General features: G+C 38.5%; 1 protein-coding gene across 1 annotated transcript in view; it reads left to right on the plus strand.

The window, feature by feature from the left end:
* The window catches only part of KDM5A (lysine demethylase 5A), a 60,717-nt gene that overhangs the window by 31,214 nt on the left and 16,026 nt on the right, over positions 1–13,477 (plus strand). The window contains exons 18-24 of the mRNA XM_026070434.1: positions 1,156–1,270; positions 4,248–4,603; positions 5,135–5,273; positions 6,235–6,414; positions 7,965–8,126; positions 9,348–9,899; positions 10,710–10,853. Of these exons, the coding sequence (XP_025926219.1) occupies positions 1,156–1,270; positions 4,248–4,603; positions 5,135–5,273; positions 6,235–6,414; positions 7,965–8,126; positions 9,348–9,899; positions 10,710–10,853 (1,648 nt within the window). The remainder of the gene's footprint in view (positions 1–1,155; positions 1,271–4,247; positions 4,604–5,134; positions 5,274–6,234; positions 6,415–7,964; positions 8,127–9,347; positions 9,900–10,709; positions 10,854–13,477) is intronic.

Genomic DNA, 13,477 nt, shown 5'->3' on the forward strand with positions numbered 1-13,477 from the left:
TTTCCTCCATACTATTGTCAGCATTGCTGTATGCCTCTTGCTCAAAAGTTCTATTGATGACAAAAATTTTGCTGAAATTTGGACATCAGCACCACTGAGGGTCTCCTTGTCAATTCCATGCCTTTTGCTTCCTGAGATGGCTCTCATGGTTCCCATGAATTTTATCACCATCATTTGACCCAGCATCCTTACAGCTAGATCTGTCTCTTGCCAATGGTGTCCATGACTCAAGTTCTGAAGATGCTTATCTTCAGTAACAGGGGGTGCCTGCTTCCTCTGAGACTGTTTTCATTTCAATACTTTTGGCATAGGCCTCTCTGTTCAAGAGTGTGTGCATTTTTTTTTTGTTGTTTTAAAGAGGTTTCCCCCCCCCCGCCATGTTCTCTTCTATGTGACACTGAGATCCTGTTACAAATCTTGTCTTCAGAGAGGCCTTGTTTTTGGGTTCCATTTTCATAAATATTTATGATTTTCTCCTTGTTTTCTGATCAGTCTTAACTTTCTGGAGGTTTCTCCCTCCATCTTTCCCCCCTTTCTTTCTCTTTTTTCCACATTTCAGGCATCTTGAATTACTTTATTTGAAGCCCTTGAGCCTTTCATTTATGGTTTATGTAACTGCATGTTACTCTTGTGTAGTTTGTTCATAGCGTTTCTTTCCGGTATCCATTTCAACCTGTGTTATTTTGCCTGAGCCATTGGCTTTCAGAAGGAGACACTGATAGTCTAACCAGCCATGTATGCACCTTGGTAATGATTTAGGGCTATGCCCAATATTTTACCAAAAACAGATTTGAATTTTTACTCTAGTCAAAGTTTAATGTTTCTGCTGCAGAAACCAAAGTCCATCCATGCTGCCTTTTGGCATGTTCATCTACCTGTTCAGAACCAACCCAATTGAAAATCACCTAGACGCTCCTGCCTCTAAAGAGTAGGATAAAATCACTTGAAGATGCTTAGTGAGATCACATTAAACTTAATTTCTAATGCTTTGGAATTTTTGTGGGTTTTTTTTCAGCTCTGAAGTAATGAGTGTTGTTTTGTTTTGTTTTTGTAACTTCTCGGTAATCTTGATTGCTTTCCATCGTTGGGAGTACATCCAAGGTAGCAATCTTCTCTATCATGTAATCTTGTCTAACTGTGTGTCCTTTTATGCAGACAGAGCCAAGACAGTGGAAGAACACGGACCAAGCTAACTATGGAGGAGCTGAAAGCATTTGTCCAACAGTTATTCAGCTTGCCCTGTGTTATCAGCCAGGCCCGACAAGTAAAGGTAGGTTTGCATCTATTCCTTGGACATATTGTGTGGAGTGGTTTTTTTTGTTTCGTTTTTGTTTTTTAAACAGATAACATCACCTGATAGCAATAGCTGAAAGAAATTTTTCTTTAAGAATCAGTCCTGCACTGGCAGAGATGAATTGAATGGAGTTGTTTCATTTCAAGCTTCTAATATAAAGCAAGTAGCTGCTTTGCAATGATATCTGTGGCCCCAAGGAAGGAAATAAAGTATTCTGGATAGATCTAGCTGAGTATCTCCCTGCTTTACTGGGTAATCTTATTGTTGTCATTGCAGTTTTGCTGATCACCTATTAGTATCTGTCCATAAGGGAATGGTAACATGCATGCCCGTGCATTTTCCTGCTCACTTGCAAGCATGGTTCTGTATGGGCAGAGATGGTGTTTGTACTTTTATGCTAGTATAGCCATAGCAGCTCAATAAGTAGGGCTCAGTTTGGTTGCCTAAGCATGGATATCTAATGCTCTTTGAGATATTCTAAAGCGTTCCATGTGGGGTATTGCAAATGGCACTCAGCATTTAGGCAATGAAACAGAGCACTTAAAAAGCATGTGAAGTTATATTCATGTAAAGGTGCCTGTCACAATGGGCATGGTCAAATGTGCTGCTCTTGCTGTATCTAAACCGGGCTAAGAGATCACCTCCGCCTGCTACTGTCTAGGCCACCAAGTTTTATCTTGGTGAACAAGTTACTGTTGTTACAGCATTGTTAAAGCTACCTATAGAAATAAAATTTCCTGTTAAATCCTACTCTTTTTATACTTCTTTATAAACTTCTGAAGGTTACATTAATGTGCTTTTTAGGGAAGAGGGAAGGCAGTACTCCATCAGTGATTCTTCACTTGAATCTCTAAATACTTCTCAGCCTTTGTTTTCCATTTTACAGTCTCCTTAATCTGTATGCATGGCCTATGTTTCGTGTTTCTTCATATGTAACTTTGCGCCTGTCTTTGAATCTAAACTAATAAGTGATCCTGATCATACTGATTCCCCTGACTGATATTTTCATTTATCACTCTGGCAGTCTGTATCATAGCAAGTGTTTTCAGCAGTGATTTTATTTGCTTCTGTCATTGTTGAAATGTTAAATACTGTTTAGCCTACTAACCAACCTCTAGAAAACCCTTTCAAGAAACATCCTTAATAAATAATGTTTTTTCACCCTGAGAAACGCTTATTGAGATATATCTGTATCTGTAGGAGTCCAGGATGCAGATTATCCAAGCCTGTTGACTCTAATCTTTATCCTTCAAAGATGTTCTTTAACATGTTCCTCAGCTGCTAATGGAGTGGAAAGTATATTATCCTCATATAATATGAAGATTTTACTGCACTACTTTCCAGAAACAAAATAGAAATATTTACTGAGCATTTTCTGCCTCATGAAATTTTATCATCTTTTATTAATGGACCTATAAAATTGCTAGGATTTCTTTGTTTCTAATGCATTTAACACCTGCTTCTAATGTCCTCAGCTCTGTCATCTATGTATTATCTCTTAATGTCTTTAATTATCTTTGCTAATTTTCTAATGGTTTGTTGATTCTTGTTTAGCTATTTTTTTGGTGTTGCATCCATTTGCTGTGTAGCTTATTAAGACTTTTTGGCCACACAATAAACTCTTCACAGTTTTAATTTATATTTCTATCTAAACTTTTCCTCCCAACTAATTTCTCTTGTTTTCTTCAGCCTTAGGAAATTAGTCTGTTGAAATACTCCATGCATGTTCATGTTTTTGAAGCTTCAACATCATCACCAGCCTATAAAATAGATAAATATATAATTCTGCTGTTTAAAACTGTAGCCTCTTAGCTTATTGAATGAAGTCAGCTAATGATCATTTGTGCCTAAGCACCCACTAACTTTTAGGATGGCATTTGAATGTAATTATCCATTTTAATGAATAGCAAAACAATTATATCGTGTTGGATGATGAGTATTTTCTAACACAAAAGGCATTGTAATTATTAAACTGTAATAATTTAGTGTTGTCAGTATGAAGCATTCAGCATATGTTTCCTAAATCAAAATCCTTATAATATGGATCTCATTCTTTTTTTGGTAAATGCCTTCTGCTCCACACAGTTATGAAAAGCAGCATCAGACATGAAGAGCAGTAAACCAAGGGATAGGAAATCCAGGTTTTGCTCCTCATTGTGCCACTGACTTGCTATCAATAATATGTCTTTTTGTAAGAGACTCAGGCATGAATCAATTGAGTATGCTGGTTGAACGTCCTTGAATGAGTCTCCTGCAGAGATTCTTTCCCTTCTGTTTGCATTATTTGATTTTTTTTTTTTCTTCATTGTGGTGCCAAAGCATAAGGACAAGGAGAAATGTAGTTGTACAGTTGGATTTCTGTAAAAATTATCTTCCTCTGTTAAATGGTTTTGCATTTACATTTCCTTCCTGCATAAGCTAAAACCCTTGTGTTTAAGTGGTGGGCATGCCTTAGGGAATAGTCATTTTAAACTTGACCATCATTCTTTTAATGATCTTTTGGTATTCATGTCCATATACAACTCTGACCTGTTCTTTCTCCTCAGGAAGTTGAGTTCTGTTGTGTATTACCATTATTAGTGCCTCTGACACTAGTTTGAAAGGATAATCTGTTTGCAGAAGTTTCCCCTACTTTTTTAAAGTAACGTTGACTGGGCAATGCTGTGTTCTGTTTTGTTGGGATTCATAATCAGCTGCAGCTGCACAATTTTAGCTGCAGTGTTTGATGCAACTAATGTGCATTGTGTCTGAGATATTAGAGCAACTCAGTTTAGTCTGTTATTTAAATCTGTCAGACTTGATGGCTTATGACAAATCAGCTGGTGTTGTAGAAGCTCTGACTCGTTATTGGGTGATCACTTACAAATTCACTGCTAGTTGATCCTCCAGTCAACTTTCCCTTTTGATTCTATGTGCTTTTCTCCTAATTAATTTCTGCTGTACATTACTTCAGAATCTGCTTGATGATGTAGAAGAATTTCATGAACGTGCTCAAGAAGCTATGATGGATGAGATCCCAGACTCTTCCAAGCTGCAGGAGTTGATAGACATGGGCTCTGGCCTCTATGTAGAACTTCCTGAACTGCCAAGACTGAAGCAAGAACTTCAGCAAGCACGTTGGCTGGATGAGGTGAGGTCTACCCTCTTGGATCCCCAGAGGGTCACCTTAGATGTGATGAAGAAGCTGATTGACTCAGGTGTTGGCTTGGCACCACATCATGCTGTAGAGAAGGCCATGGCTGAGCTGCAGGAGCTGCTTACAGTGTCTGAGAGGTGGGAGGAGAAGGCCAAGGTCTGCCTGCAGGCAAGGTGAGTGTTCCTTGGCAAACTGTTCCTATGCGTCACGCTCTTGGGAATCTTGGCCTCTTTTGAGGAGTGTGGTGAGAAGCAGGGGCTTTGAAACTTTAATGTCTGTCTTTACCTCCCAGCAGCTTGATGCTGTTTGATTGCCTAAGAGTTGTATTTGAGGTTATTAATGAGTTGCGGAAGAGTTGATACCCTACTGGGTTGGACAGTGGCAGGAGGGTGTGAATGTTGCCACTATCTTTGCTATTCTTTAAACAAAAAGCACAAACAGAAAATGCTGAGTATGCTACAAAAGCCATCTTCTTCTATGTTAAGGAGTTCTGGTGCTGTGCCCTTTTGAATTTGGTAGTGCACAGCCCATCAGCTTTCTCGCCTCTGCTCTTGTCTGGTAGCTAATAGCATCCTCCAAGAATAGAGCCATGGTATCCTACACTGCAGTGTAGTGCTAAAGTTGTACCACCAGCCTGTCAGACTCATGGCTATAGTTGACTGACATTTTGAGAGAAGGCTGGAATCAGGTTTTTCTTACTCTAGACCACGCCAAAGCATGATGGCTCTGGAGGGCATCGTGAATGAAGCAAAGAACATCCCAGCTTACCTGCCCAATGTGCTGGCACTGAAAGAAGCCCTGCAGCGGGCTAGAGACTGGACAGCCAAAGTGGAGGCCATTCAGGTAGGGGTTACAGCAGGGACTGGAATTTACTGCTTGCATCCTTTTAATTAGACATGCTCTCTCTTCCCAGCCACTCTGCCCACAAAAGTGACCAAAAGGGAAAACTGCCGTAACTATTAAATTTGCTTACCTTAGTTGCTGTGCTTGAATTCCTTTTTCTTGTTTCTGTGCTGATGTTTCCCCATTGGCTATCCAATTTCTGTTTCCCTTATTTTAGTGCATTTCATGAGGGGTGTAAAGGTTGGCAATTTTATTATGATACAAACTGCAGAAGGCCCTTATTTAATATTAAAGCTATTTTTCAGTGACATTATGTGGAACATACTTAGTTGTGATGGTAGATGTTCTGCTCACAGGTCACTAGTTGTGCGGCTTGCTATGGAAATGTGCGTGGGGTCCCCCCCAACATTTTTTTGCCCTCTCCAGCATGTGTTAAATAAATTTTTAACACATAAGATCTAATAGCACGCTGGCTGAAATTTTCTCTTTGAAATAGGCGGAAGTTATGACATCATTAGTTATGTAGTCCCTCTTCTGTTGCCCTACCTGGATAATTCAGATGTCCTAAAGGGACATGGTTTCTGTGATATTCATAGGTCTTGACCTCTGGACTACAACTGTTATTCTTATATCATGTATTTATTGGGAGCTGAAGTGAGAATCCCAGCTGATTTCACATCAGCTTGCTGTTAACCAAATGGATTTAAACCARCCATTTGGAGATGAAATGTTGTCTTATTCCCTGAGCTAGCTGGTCGGGTCTGAATGGCTATTAAAATAGAAACTGTATGAGATGGAGGACTAGTTTTTAAAATATCAGTAAGATTGAAACCCTGCCCTTCTTTTCATGCCCATGGAACTCTGTTTTAGGCAGTGACTAAATGGTGTATAGCTTGAAATTAAACAGGCCATTAAATACAATGGTGGAATTTTTGGCCTAGCAAATTTTCTTTTACCCCAGAACGGTAGCAACTATGCCTACCTGGAGCAACTGGAAAGCTTGTCTGCAAAAGGCCGCCCAATACCAGTGCGTCTTGATGCCCTGCCACAGCTGGAGTCACAGGTAGCAGCAGCACGTGCTTGGAGAGAGCGCACAGGAAGGACTTTCCTGAAGAAGAACTCAAGCTACAGTCTGTTACAGGTGAGCAGCAGACAGTTCTGTATCAGACTTCAGAAACTGTTCTTCATGGTCCTCTGCAGTCTAGAGGGAGCAGCTGTTTCAGTTACAACAGAGTACAGCTCCTTTTGATAATATAATAAATATTTGTTTATAATAAAAATTTCAACCTTTCTCAGGTGAGAAGATGAATCAGGCATAAAGTCTGTGTTTGACTAGTGCTGTTTTATATATGGACAACCGCAACTGTTACTTTTGGAGGAACAGATTAAGACTATGCTTTTGGGGAGGAAGGAAAAAGACACTTTTTTTCCCTCTATGTTGTGCGAGCCTGGAAATAAAGGGCTGAAAGGGAGATAGGCTGTCTTATTGATGGATGCTTAACTTGTTCCACTGCTTGTTTTTCTTAAATATAAGAAATTTATGAAATATCTAACTATTTTCGTAGAATTTAAGTCAGTTACTGTTTATTTCACTTCAAAGAATGTAGTCAATGTCTCTGTTATAATAAAAATCTTTCATGTGTTTGAAGATCAATCATGTCTATTTGACAGACTTCCCTTTTCTAGGGAAAACAAATCCAGCTCTTTCAACTCATTCTCATAGGCCACATTTTTCAAACGCTTGCCTTGTTGCTATTCTCTGCAGTTTGTATTCACTTTTAGTGTGATGTCCAAAACCAGATAGAATCCTCCCACTATGGCTTCTGTAATGCCGGGTAAAGTGCAATAGTTAACTTTTGTGCCTCAAAGGGGATACTGCTATTTAATGTTTCCAAATGAAATTTGCTGCTTTTGCAACTGCATCACATTAATTTCTGTTCAGGTTATGCGGCACTGTAAGTCCAAAATTTTCAGTTGTACTTTTCTGCCTAATTAGTTATTTCACTATGTTCTGGTTTTGCATTTGACTTTGTTTTCCTACATGTATCAGTTTTCACTTTTTTAATATTGAATTTCATTTGCTAGGTTTCATATTTCAGCATACCTTCCAACTGATCAAGATTACTTCAGATATAATCCTTGTCCTTCAAAGCACTTGCAGCCTGTCATGGTTTGATGTTATAAGGTTTACAGGACTTTTTTTTAGGTTTATTTTGTTTGAGCCATCAAACTGCAGATGAAAATATCAAGTCATGGCAGATCTTTGAGATCTGCAATTGATAAAAGCACCTAAAGTGAAAGAAAAAATATTGATATCTTACTGTGTACAGTTTCTCAATCAGCTGTATGTATAATAACTTAATCTAAATTGATTTTGTAGTTTAATTGTGAAAACGTAGTGGCCTTCAATTTGACCTGCCAAATCACTTTCGTGCTGATTGTCTAATTCTGTATGTATGAAATGCTTTTATCCTTTTGTGTTTATTCTTTCTCTTCATAGCACTAATTGGTAAGTATCAAAGATGTTAGATTGCTGAGAATTTTTTCTTTGCTCTTTTATGACTGTTGTAATGCAAATATTACACGTTCTCACGTATGTCCCTGAAGTCATAACACAGGTTAGAACTTCTTTCTGTTTCCATTGACTGGCATCCTTGCCTCTGACAGTGTGAATTTTCGTTGTGGTTACAGGTTCTGAGCCCTCGGACTGATATTGGTGTTTATGGGAGCAGTAAGAATAGACGGAAGAGAGCAAAGGAGTTGATGGAGAAGGAAAAGGAGAAAGATCTTGACTTGGAATCCCTAAGTGAACTGGAGGATGGGCTGGAGGAGGCCAGAGACACTGCAGCTGTGGTAAGGAGCAGCAAAAGGTAGTGTCTCCTGATATGTGGGTTTAATAAATCTGTCTACTAACTTTTGTAGCAAACTGAAAATTGAATCTCATTGAAACAAATACCTCACAATAATATGCTTGTCGCAGGAACACAATTCAGCTTTAACTGCAGTGAAAGTAGAGGGAAGCACAGTTCAAAGCATAAGTGCTGGTATTTAATATGTATCTGGCTATATGAAAGACTTAAATGCTTTCAGATTAATACATGCTACCATTCATTTAATATTATTAACATGCTTAGAAAACATTAAAATATCTGGGATGAGGTGCTGTTCTGTCTTCATATCAAAGCATGTTTAGCTAGGTGGTTGCAGTATGCCAACCTGAATTAAATTCCCTTTCAAGTTGGTTTGACAATTGTTCCATTGATTGCTTCTTAAGAGTTGAAGTTGCTCATTTATTGACATAAGTTAACAAACTTAAAATTGTATTCTAAATTCTCTGACTACAGGCAGTGCTTGCCTTAGTGTATAAAGTCTTTTTGCTCAGACATCGTCATTCCATCTTTCTGCATAAAAAAATGGCCGAGGGTAGTCTTGAAGCGTTTGATCATAGAAACTTGGGGTGGGGGGAGTTATGAGTCTTCTCTGTTAGAGGGATGTTGACATAGCTTTTCAGAAGAATTTGCTGTTGTCTAGGTGCCCTTCCTATGGCAACAAAGAAAATGTATGCAGGCTCAGTAATCTGGTTTATACGCAGTCCATTTTACCTTATGCTTCATTATAGTTGCTAGAATTGAGACACTGAGGAAATGTGAGTTGCTTCAAGAACGATATGTGAAGCTTCTGCTCTAAAGTCTGCTTTGAAACCATCCTCTATTGTGTAGTCTTGGCAGATGGATGGTGGAACATGATTCTGACTTTTCGTCTTGGAATCAAAATCTCTTCTTCTGGTGGCCTTATAACAGCTTTAATTACAAACTTAGATAACGCTTGAGAAAGTTTCCAAATGTTTATGTAGTATCTATTTCAGAAGGACTTAGGGGAGGTAGCAGGGCACTGAGAAGGTATTTTAACTAAAGTTTTAACTAGATTGCACAATTTCTAAATTTTGGACTAGTTAACTAGGAAGATCTCATGTTTCTTTTTTTTTTTCTTTTTTTTTCTTTTCCTACATTGATAATAAAATGTAATCTCTCTTAGTTGTGAAGGTCATGAACTGTTTTTGTCTTTGCTGGATAGGTGGCTATATTCAAGGAGCGAGAACAGAAGGAGATTGAAGCCATTCATGCCCTCAGGGCAGCTAACCTGGCCAAGATGACCATGGTGGATCGTATTGAAGAAGTCAAATTCTGTATCTGCCGCAAAACAGCTAGTGGATTCATGCTACAGTGTGAATTGTGCAAGGACTGGTTTCATAGTGGCTGTGTGCCCCTTCCCAAAACAAGTTCTCAAAAGAAGGGCTCTAGTTGGCAGGCCAAAGAAGTAAAGTTTCTGTGTCCGCTTTGCATGCGTTCTCGAAGGCCACGGCTTGAGACGATACTGTCCCTACTAGTGTCCCTGCAGAAACTGCCTGTACGGCTGCCAGAGGGGGAGGCATTGCAGTGCTTGACAGAGCGTGCCATGAGTTGGCAGGACCGAGCACGACAGGCTTTGGCCACTGATGAATTATCCTCTGCTTTGGCTAAGCTTTCTGTGCTCAGCCAGAGAATGGTGGAGCAGGCAGCACGGGAGAAAACAGAGAAAATAATCAGTGCAGAGCTGCAGAAAGCAGCAGCTAACCCAGACCTACAGGTAGGGATGTTAATATCTTGCTCTTTACCATGGTAGCCCTTCTTCAGTGTGTGTGGAAATGCCTTATCTTTCTGTGAGAAGCTTGAAGGAAAGGGGAGAGCAGTTAGAGGCTGAGAATCAGGTGTATCAAAGTTATCTAGGTCAGTGCTTCTCAGTCTCCTTGGTCCATGGCTTACTTCATGCTTTTACTTACTTCTCCAGGCAGAGGTCTGTTACTTTGCGCTCACTGTCAAATAACAACTGTTCAAGGTGCTTTTAAGAAACATTGGTTCAAATATAGCAGCCAGCTAACATCCTGAAGATTACAAAGTAGTGGCTACTTTGTCCAAATTCCATTTCCGTCTGACGGAAATAGAGGTGTCTGTATCTGTAATTTCTCATGGATTGCCATTCTTAAGGCATTTGGTGCCTTGTTAATAAATTTCAGCCAGGACTAAAGGCAATCACTGGTACTTTTACAGGTGACCTCTTCATCTTGAGACTGAGATCAGTAATCAGATGATGCTGTGATGAAGAAAAAATGTATACAACCACAGGGTGTATTTGATAACATTGAACAACAGTGTCTAGGTCTTTCTAGCCGATACTACTCAAAAACATGGAAATAAAATCAAAAAGAACCTTTTTCTTGGGTATTTGCCAATTTCTCTTTGCATCTTGCTGTGGTTGGGCTTTTCTGTGACTATCTAGGCAGTTATCCTGAGGCCAAAAGAAGCATTGTTTTCTTTGTCGATGACTCTTACTTTAGCTTTTATGTAGATTTGTTTGGAGGTTTTATTGTTTCATTTTTGTATTCAATTTTTCTTTTAGGGACACTTGACTAGTTTCCAGCAATCGGCCTTTAACCGGGCAATAGGGAGTGTGTCCTCATCCCCACGACAGACCTTGGATTATGACGATGAGGAGACAGATTCTGATGAAGACATCAGGGAGACATATGGCTATGACATAAAGGTAAGCAATCCAATATGGCTTGTCTGTATGGAGTTAATCCAGAACACCTGTTTTCTTATTAATTCAATTTATTCCAGAATATTTTTCATATTTTAAGGCTTATCTACATACATTCTGGCCTGGTTCCTGTTGTGAAAGAGGTATTGTTTTTGGTTTTATCTGAACATCTTAGATCTGGTATATTGTAAAGTTTTGTAACATTTTTATTCAGAATTCCCAAGTGTCTTGTGATTGAGTTTTAAAAGTTGCTTTTTAGTGCTAAGTAAAAAGTTACACTTCTCTCAAGGGATTCGTAGCCGCAGTCAATTGTAGTTTATAACACTGTGGAGGATGAATGTTCTCTTTGTGCCATTGTTAAACATATTGCAAATCATAAATATAAATAATTGTCTGTATGGGGAGCTCTTCATCAGTTTTTACTACAACAGAGAATTAGTCTGTGAAAACTTTATGCCCTGTAAGAAGCTTCCTGACTCCTGAGCTTTTGCATTTTCCTCTCTTTCTCTTCTTTCAGTCCTCATGTAGGGGAGGTACAACTGTTCAATTTCAGATGCGTAGAAATATTCAGGACTAAACCTCTGGATCATATAGTAAAATTGGGGTCTGGATTAAGTTCAGAAACTCTAACTGCTGTTAGAAGTTTTTAAAAATATTTTAGCTGGAGAAGAGTTGTTATGAGAAGAGGCGATTGTAGAGATAGCCAAGTGTGTTTTTTGGTATAATGTATTTCATTTTAGAACTTTTAAATGTCCCTTTGGTATACATAGAGAGAAAAGCAAAGCCATGTTTTTCTCTGTGTAGTGGGTTGTTTTTTTTTTTTTTAGTGGTAGTGTCATCTCTCTCATGAGATGAATTAAAGCTGGATAAATGAAGATATTACAGATATTAACTTAAAAGGCAATGTGATCATGTAAATTGTCTTAAGGCAGATTTTCTGTTTTCTAAAGGGACTGCAAATCTTTCAGGTATGGTCTGCCTCAATCTCCTATTTTTAGTATTTTGTTTTTAAGCAGCTTTATGTAATTACATGCAATTGTTTTAGAGTCCCATGTGAAATGCCAACAGGAGTACATTGTAATTGGATGTTACAGTTTTTAATTAAATTAGTGTTATTTAAAAATATCAAATATTCCCAAACTGTTCTCTGCATCAGGAGTCATAATGAGGCATTTCTGAAAGATGTGGCATTTTCTGAGGCTGAGATAAAAGAAAGCATATGTCAAGAAAGATGGCATATGCTTGTCAGGATCTGAGGATTTTGCAGGAGTGTAACTTGTGTTCTGTTTAATGCATTCTGTTGTCATGATTTCAGGATCTGTTACTTACTCTTTTGACTTGGATGTCCATCACTGTATGTGGTTGTAAAAACCTAGAAGTAAAAATCTGGTCAAGCAAAGCTTATAGGGACCAGCAACATCTTTTGTTAGCCCAACTAACATAGTTGGAGAAAAAAGATAAATTTTCAGGCATCCAAATCCTTCACATCTAAAATAGAAGCAGCAAACTTCAATGAAAATGGCAAAGTTGCTCAGAGTTTGATTATCTTTATACTACTGGCTTTCAAATTTTTTTTTCCAGTTTATGGTCTGTAAACATTTTCCACTGTAGTGATGTGTTTAAACAAACAAACTTACATCAATTACGATACATCGCCTATGAGCTTGCTCTTAACTTTTTGTGGGGCCTGTAGAAGTAATTCCTGGATCCCTAAGGATCCACAGACTATAGGTTAAAACCATTATCTCAGACATCTCAAACACAACACCAGTAGCAAAAATAGATGTGAAGAGGCCTATTTGATTATGTTGTGCTTCTTTTAATCAACACATGATTCTTTCCAACAAAATACTTCATTATGAGTGCAATAGCTAGACCTTAAGACTCTCGCCAAAAATTTGGACTGATATGCAGGTCAAATTTACTGTAATTTTTCCTGGCCTTTAATTTGCTTCTTTTGTGTCTCATGTAGTTTTCACTCGTTCCTTTGCACCCTTGTTTATAAATTCTCATATTTGCCCCAAGCTTTCTTTAATCTGGTAGTATGCTATCCAGAGCAATATACTGTAGAAGATATGGCCTTTACTATGTAGGGAGAAAAACCTTTTCCTGAATATATTTATTTGACTTTTCTGGCCAATTTAAATCTGAATTTCCTGCTTCTCATTCTGCGCTAAAATCATTAGTGTGCACTTCAGTTCTGTTTTAACRTGTAACTGGAACCCTGAAGGAGATTACTATTCTTAAATTCCCCTTTTATGTCATCAAATAGCATTGTTGGGGTGCTGCTTTTTCACAACTTGGCCATTTTGGACCTGTGAAGCTAGTATTTAGCTTCAGCTAAATATTGTCAATCACCGTGCTACTGCCTTTCTGTTCTTTCAGCCTAGCTTTTTTCTTTTTTTTTTTTAAATGCTAAGTATGTTTGACCTGTTGGCCAGTTTCATCAAAAATTTGGCAGGGTACATAAGTTTTGGAAAGTGCTGTGAAAACAGACAGCTTGTTGAGGAAACTATCCTTATTGATTACCCCTGCTGGGGTGAGGAAGGAGGAGGAACAAATGTGTTAGTAGGCATCAGGGAATCAACTTCTTGTGCCTTCCCTAGATTCTCTGTGTAATATAATGC

The sequence above is a fragment of the Apteryx rowi genome, unplaced genomic scaffold (genome assembly GCF_003343035.1).
Source record: "Apteryx rowi isolate R43461 unplaced genomic scaffold, aptRow1 scaffold_31, whole genome shotgun sequence".
Lineage (NCBI taxonomy): Eukaryota > Metazoa > Chordata > Aves > Apterygiformes > Apterygidae > Apteryx > Apteryx rowi.